Here is a 7194-nt window from a genome sequence, read left to right as displayed (position 1 = left end):
CAGCTGGGAGAACAGGATATAAGTGGGGCGTTTGCAAACAGCTCCTTGCTGGAAGCAAAGCGTGCATTATCTTTGTCTGGGTTTTGGCATCCTCCTAACTGTAGATGCTGCGTTATTTTGTGAAAGTCTGCAATTTATCATCCTGGCCTGCCATGTTAATTACTTCAGTGTGGTTTGTCTTGGTTTTTTTTTTTATTTCTAATTAACTTTACTTTGGGTTCGGATTGTATTTACTCCCTTCGTAGACTGTTTCTGGAAGAGTTTGATCTCCAGCCGAGGATAACTGGACATTGGGGCCCAAGTTGGAGGCATTAAAGGGAATTTATTCTACTTTGGTGACTTTGTTATTTTTGTGCCACGCCCCTTTGGGTCATCACAGTAACTTGGCACCTCTGTGGAATCCTGAATCTGAAAGTTTAGGGGGGTTCTTTGCAAAAGTCAAAACTACAAATCCATCCCCCCGCTTAGCCATCATCACATCACGTGGTCCAATCGCAATCCGTCCTAAAGCAAGATTCCCATTTCATGATGCGCCACACTGGGTGACCTTGAATCAGAAAAAGAATTTTATTTTGTCTAACTAGATATACTCAAATGAATTCCTCCACCCCACTTCCTCAGGCTCAGTGGTGGTAGCATCTGATCTCAATATGGCTTCCAAAGCTGACACAGACCACATCACGGTTGTAAGCCGAGGATTACCTACTTGGTCTAAGGCAGGGGTATCAAACTGGATTTCTTTGAAGGGCCGGATCAGCATTGTAGTTCTCCCCTGTTGGCCGGGGTGGGGGACCACAGATGCCTCCTGTAGCACTCTATCAGCCAAAATGGGGCACGGGGAGTCTGTGTGCCCCCCCTGCACCTCCTTTTCACCCTCCATGGCCTCCTGCAACACTCTGCTGGCTGTTTTCGGGCCCCTTTTCACTCTGTTTTTTTCCCGTTTTCGGCCTCCTTGGCTGGCCCCACCTGCCTGCCCCTCCTCTCCCAGGAGTCTCCACGCAGCCTGTTTTGGATGCAGGACCCGCGTGGAGGCTTGGGGAGGGGGAACGACGGGTCTTCCAAAAGTCTCGAAACAGGCCCATTTCCGGCCTCCAGAGCCCGGGAGAGACTGTTTTTCTATGTCCCAGAGATTTGAGCAAAGCCTCCGGAGTCTGGGGAAGGTGAAACACAGGCCTCCTGGAAGTCTGGAAATGGGCCTATTTCTGGCCTCCGGAGTCTGGGGGAGGCTGTTTTCACCCTCCCAGAGGCTCAAGGAAAGCCTTCGGAGCCCGGGAAGGGCAAAAACGCCCCGCCCCAGCCCAGCCGTGGTGCAGGAGGCCAATTAAGCCACGCCCACCATGGCCACGCCCTTCCAGCATCCAGGCAGATAACCTATTGCTGAAATTTTCGAAGCCCACCCCAGTGAGATGCCTTTGGTCATTAACAAGAGGTTTAAGGTGACCCGTCCCAGGATGCACTTGTGACCACACGCATGCTTGGGAGGGGACTCTGGGAAAGGAGCAAACCAGGTAGCAGCATCCATGGGCTGTACAGAGAAAAGTATCCAGGCCCTTGGAAGTTTCTGATAGAGGAACACTTTGGTTTAATGGTTGAGGCATTGGACTAGAAAACCTGAGACCGTGAGTTCAAGTCCCGCCTTAGGTACAAAAGAGGGCTGGGTGACTTTGGGCCAATCATCAGGAGACGGAGAATTCTAGTCCTGCTTTAGACTTGAAATGCGGCTGGGTGACGTTGGGTCAACCACGAGGAGCCAGTGAATTCTAGTTCTGTTTTAGGTATGGAAGCTGGCTGGGTGACTTTGAGCCAATCACCAGGATACGGGGAGTTCCAGTCCTGCTTTAGGCATGAAAGCCGGCTGGGTGACGTTGGGTCAACCATGAGGAGCCAGTGAATTCTAGTTCTGTTTTAGGCAGGAAAGCCAGCTGGGTGATTTTGGGCCAATCCCCTCTGTCTCAGCCCAGCCCATCTCATAGGCTGGAGAAAAGAGGAGAGGTATGTTGGATATGTCCGCCGCCATGAGTTATTTGTAAAAACAAAATAATAATAAAAGCTGGATGCCAATGAATAATTTAAAAAAAAAAAAACATGGGGGAGAATTCCTCTCTCCTGGGCGAAGGAGGGAAATATCAAAGTGCCCAAAGCCCGAGGATCCGAGCAGGAGCCAGAAGCAGTCAGGTGGAAGGGCCTGCATCCAGGGGTGGGATTCTACCGGTTCGCGCCTATTCGCTAGAACTGGTTGTTAACCTTCTAAGCAGTTCGGAGAACCGGTTGTTAGAAGAAGTTCCTGGGCTAATCCCGTAAGGAAGGCAGGAAGGAAACATTCTGGGGTTGCTTACAGAAACTGCCTCTCCGTTGACCCTTATTACATTCTTGGCAGGACTAGACTTCCTGTCTCAGGAACTTCTCTGGAGTTTTTTTCCCTCCTTTGCTGGTCCTTTGCTTGTGTGGAGGGACCATTCAGAGGGAAAATGGCACTGAAAAAAGTGACTTATGACCCTTTTTCACACTTACGACTGTTGCAGCATCCCCACAGTCACAAGAGGCCAGGCGAGGAGATGCGTGTCTCGATGTGAGTGACGTTGACTTGGCCCCGCCCCAGCCAGTCACACGACCACCAAGCCATGCCCACCAACTAAGCCACGCCCACAGAAACCGGTTGTTAAAAAATTGAATCCCGCCCCTGCTTGTCCCCCGGCAGGTGTCGATTCTCTTCCTTTGCAAAGGTTCCAGGACGGGCACACAACTCACTTGCGCTTCTTTGCTTCCTCCCACAGCAACCCTCCACTGAGCGAGGAGATGCTGCCTCCCGGGGAATGGATGTGCCACCGCTGCACCGTGCGCCGGAAGGTAAAAGAGGTTTGGGGTGTCCGGACACACCCACCCACACACACACACACACACACACACACACACCCTTCCTTTCCTTCTCTCTCGAAGACAAAGAATGGCTCCCCACAGCTGGAAGGAAATAACCCTGGGAAAAGCACAGCTGGTCCTTGGGCAGTAGACAAAAAAAAAAAAAGTCCCCTCTGAAAGGACCACAACTTTTTCTTTTTCTTTCTGTTTCTATTTTTTCTTCCCCTCAATCTTAAAGGGGGGGGGGGGGGGAGGGCATTATAATATCTTAAGAAAACCTAGCAATAGCGCTTAGATTTATATACCATTTCCTAGCGCTTCACAGGCCTCCCTCAGCGGTTTACAGACCCCAGCAATCTGGACCCCTCGTTTTAGCAACCTCGGAAGGGCGGAAGGCTGAGTCAACCTTGAGCCGGTCAGGATCGAACTGCCTGCAATACTGCCTTCTAACCACTACGCCACCGTGGCAGGAAGGGAGGGAGAGAGAAAGAGGGGAAGGAAGGAAGGAGAAAAGGGAGAGAGAAAGAAGAAAGGGGGGAGGAAGGAAGGAAGGACAGGACAGGAAAGAAGGATGGGGGAAAGAGGAAGGGAGGGAAAGAAGGAAGGGGAAAGAGGGAGAAAAGGAAGGGAAGGAAGGAGAAACAGGAAGGAAGGAAGGAAGGGATGGAAGAGGAAGAAGGGAGGGAGAGGAAGGAAGGGGAAAAAGAGAGGAAGAAGGGGAGGGAGGGAAAGAAGGAACGGGAAAGAGGGAGAAAAGGAAGGGAAGGAAGGAGAAACAGGAAGGAAGGGAAGAAGGGAGGGAGAGGAAGGAAGGGGAAAAAGGGAAAGAAGGGGAGGGAGGGAAAGAAGGAAGGGGAAAGAGGGAGAAAAGGAAGGGAAGGAAGGAGAAACAGGAGGGAAAGAAGGAAGGAAATGAAGGGGGAAAGGGAGGAAGAGAAGGAAGGAAAGATCAAAAACTGCTGGAAGTGGGTAGAATTAGTCTGCAATACTGCCTTCTAACCAATCCGCCACCATGGCAGGGAGGGAGGGAGGGAGGGGGAGAGAGAGAGAAAGAAGGAAGGAAGGAGAAAAGGGAGAAAGGGGAGGGAAGGAAGGAAGGAAGGGGAAAGGGGGAGAGAAGGGAGGAAGGATAGCTATAGCTCTCGACTTATATACCGCTTCACAGAGCTTTGCAGCCGTCTAAGCAGTTTAGAGTCAGCCTCCCCGCCCCCAAACAATCTGGGTCCTCATTCCATGTTCCAGGGCGGCTGCGGGCAGCTTCCCTCAGGAAGGCCGGGCTCTCTGCCTCCTTGGGCCCATTGCAGCTGCGGGCGGGACACGCTGGCACTGATCCACGGATGCTGGCACCGGCCTTGCCCCCCTTCCGGCGGGCACTTCCCTTGCCAAGCTCCCCTCCTCCCCCCCGTGCTTCCTCCCAGCGAGTCCAAGAAGCACGGAGGGGCCTCCCCTTTTTCCATAGCAGCAGCGGGCAGGGAAAGAATGAGGGGGGGCCCGGTGGGTTCCTCCTTGGGGGGGGATGGGGGTAGGAGTTTGGGCTGGGCTCCCACTTGTCAGCGGAGAGGCCGCATGCAAATAGTCCCCTCCCCTCCCCAGCCTGGAGGGGAAGCAGCCGGAAGGGCCTGCCGCAAGTGGAAACGGCCCGGCGTTTTTTCTCCCAGCCCTGGGACACCCGCTGGCACCTGGGGGACGGTGCTTCCAAATCCCTCTCCGCAGCGGATTCTTTCTTTCCTCTGTCTGTCTGTCTGTCTTTGATCTTTCCTCACCTGGTTCCTCTCTGTACCTGTATTCACCGTATCTCAGTTTCTTTCTCGATATCGACATCATCTGTCTCTACCTGCTTTATCTGTCTCTCTCTGTCTCTGCTCACTCCATCCATCCATCCATCCATCCATCCATCCAAGTATATCTATCTGTCTGCCTGCCTGTCTTCTTGTGTGTGTGTGTGTGTGTGTGTGTGTGTGTCTGTCTGTCTTCACCTATATCTCTATTCACTCCATCATCCCTCTACCTATCCCTCTACCTACCTACCTACCTATCACAAACCAATCTTGTCAGAGTACATTTCCTACCTACCTACCTATCTATCTACCTATGCTGTCTGTCTGTCTGTATCTATCTATCTACCTATCTATCTATCTACCTACCTACCTATCTACCTATGCTGTCTGTCTGTCTGCCTGTATCTATCTATCTATCTATCTATCTATCTATCTATCTATGTATCTATCTATCTGTATCTATCTATCTATATCTATCTATCTACCTACCCACCTGTCTACCTATGCTGTCTGTCTGTCTGCCACTATCTATCTATCTATCTATCTATCTATCTATCTATCTATCTATCTATCTATCTGTATCTATCTATCTACCTACCTACTTACCTGTCTACCTATGCTGTCTGTCTGTCTGTCTGTATCTACCTACCTACCTACCTCTTCTCTTGGTGTGTGTATGTGTGTAAATGTGTGTGTGTGATATATATAGTCTGTCTTTCTTCATCTCTCTCTCTCTCTCTCTCTCTCTGTTCATCCATCCATCCCTGTCTCCTATCTCCCTAATTCAGATACCGCCCTTCTCCCTCCTCTACAGGGACTTGCCACACACACACACACACACACGCACACACGGCCTGACTTCGATGCCCCAAGGGAGTCTCCGTCTCCCGCTTGAATCAAAGAGCCCCTTGTTCGGCCTGCCTCCTGTTCCACCTTCCCCTGCCTGAGAGGATCCGCTGCTGGCCTTCTCTGAGAGCCGAGGCCGTGTGTGTGTGTGTGTGTGTGTGTGTGTGTGTGTGTGTGTGGTTACAACAACAAGCTGAGCCAGCACCTGCCTTGAAGCTACTAAGGCAGTGGTGGGATTCAGTTTTTTTTTACTATGGGTCCTGTGAGCGTGGCCACGTGACTAGGTGGACGTGGCTTTTTTGCAGCCCCCACCTGTTTTGGGGGGGCTTCCTGGCCTTAGAAGAGCCTTGGGGGGGGCGTTTTTACTCCCCTAAGGCTCCTCTGAAGCTGAGGAAGGCAAAAATGGAGGGGGTGAGCCGTTTTTTTGCCTTCCTGGACCACAGCAAGGAAATCCCGGCACAGCTGACCGTATGAACAGCTGATGGGGGAAATACCTTAGGCGAACGTCGGGCGGGGTGAGCGGGAGGGCGACTGGGTCGGGCCAGCCAGAACTTACTACCGGTTGGGCGACCCCCGCCAAATCCTCGCTACCGGTTCACCCGATCCGGTGCGAACCGGCTGAATACCGCCACTGTACTAAGGCTGTTTGGTCCCATTGGCCTTTCTTTCCTCACCCGGAGTCCTTTCTCCATCCAGGTTTGCATCCTGAAAAGGGGGTGGTAGAATCTGGGGAAGGTCTTGGTTAAGCCCCACACACAAACCCTCTCCTTCAGTCGGGGTGATTGTGACACACTCGCGCACACACACACACCCAAAAAACATAAATCATTCATTTTCAACCCTGAGCTGCAAATATTCTCCTTTATTGCCGGTTTCAAACTGCCCAGCCAGCCTGTCATTTGACTACCAGGCAGCGCAGGCAGTCCTCGACTTAACGACCCAAAGTGCCTGTTGCTAAGCAAGGCAGTTGTTTAAGTCAGATTTTTCCCCATTCTGCAACCTTTTTCTAACGATGGTTGTTTAAGTGGCTCCCTGCAGGTGTTAAGTGAATCACACAGTTGTCTAGCAAATCTGGCTACCTCCATTGACTTCGCTCGTCTGAAGCCACCTGAGAAGGTTCCAGAAAAGGGTTGAAGGTGTCACATGACCCTGGCAACCATCATCAATCAAATCAATCAATTGACCAGTGTCTGAATTTTGATCACCTGATGTCGTGCCCCTGTTGGAGTCTGACTCCGAGGGCGAGGAGGAACAGTTGACAGGGAGTGGGAGTGTGGCTCCGGAGGTTGTGGAGGAGGCTGGGGAAGGGCAGAGGCCGGCTGGGCATTCAGAGGAAGACCCAGGCCCATCCCCTCCCCATCCTAGGACACGCAGGGAGGAGAGGATAAGGGAGAAACGTGAGTGGCATGGTCTACGGGGGAGGAAAGGGCCCTGATCCCCTTCATGGGCTGCAGCTGGGAGGACTGTTTAAAAGGACAAACTGCACATGGGCCCAGTGCTGGAAGCGAAGCGTGAAATAATTCTAGTCTGGCAGTTCTTATCTGAGTTCTTACCTTCCCAGTGTGTGTATTTCGATATCTGTGGACGTCTTCAAGCCCTGATCCTGCCTGGTCTCACTAATTGCTTCAGTGTGGTTTGTGTGTGGGTTTTTTTTTCTATTTATCATTTATATGTATTTGGAGTTTGACCGGCATTTCTTCCTTTTCACAACTGT

General features: G+C 51.7%; 1 protein-coding gene across 1 annotated transcript in view; it reads left to right on the top strand.

The window, feature by feature from the left end:
* The window catches only part of PHF12 (PHD finger protein 12), a 60924-nt gene that overhangs the window by 27102 nt on the left and 26628 nt on the right, over positions 1-7194 (top strand). Inside the window, 1 exon segment of the mRNA XM_087924163.1 lies at positions 2775-2847. Within this exon segment, the coding sequence (XP_087780289.1) occupies positions 2797-2847 (51 nt within the window). The 5' untranslated portion in view covers positions 2775-2796.

The sequence above is a fragment of the Pseudonaja textilis genome, chromosome 1 (assembly GCF_049901715.1).
Source record: "Pseudonaja textilis isolate UNSWEBS1 chromosome 1, rPseTex1.2, whole genome shotgun sequence".
Taxonomy (NCBI): Eukaryota; Metazoa; Chordata; class Lepidosauria; order Squamata; family Elapidae; genus Pseudonaja; species Pseudonaja textilis.
Note: the sequence above shows the minus strand (reverse complement) of the source record. Positions and strands in the feature narration are given on the sequence as shown.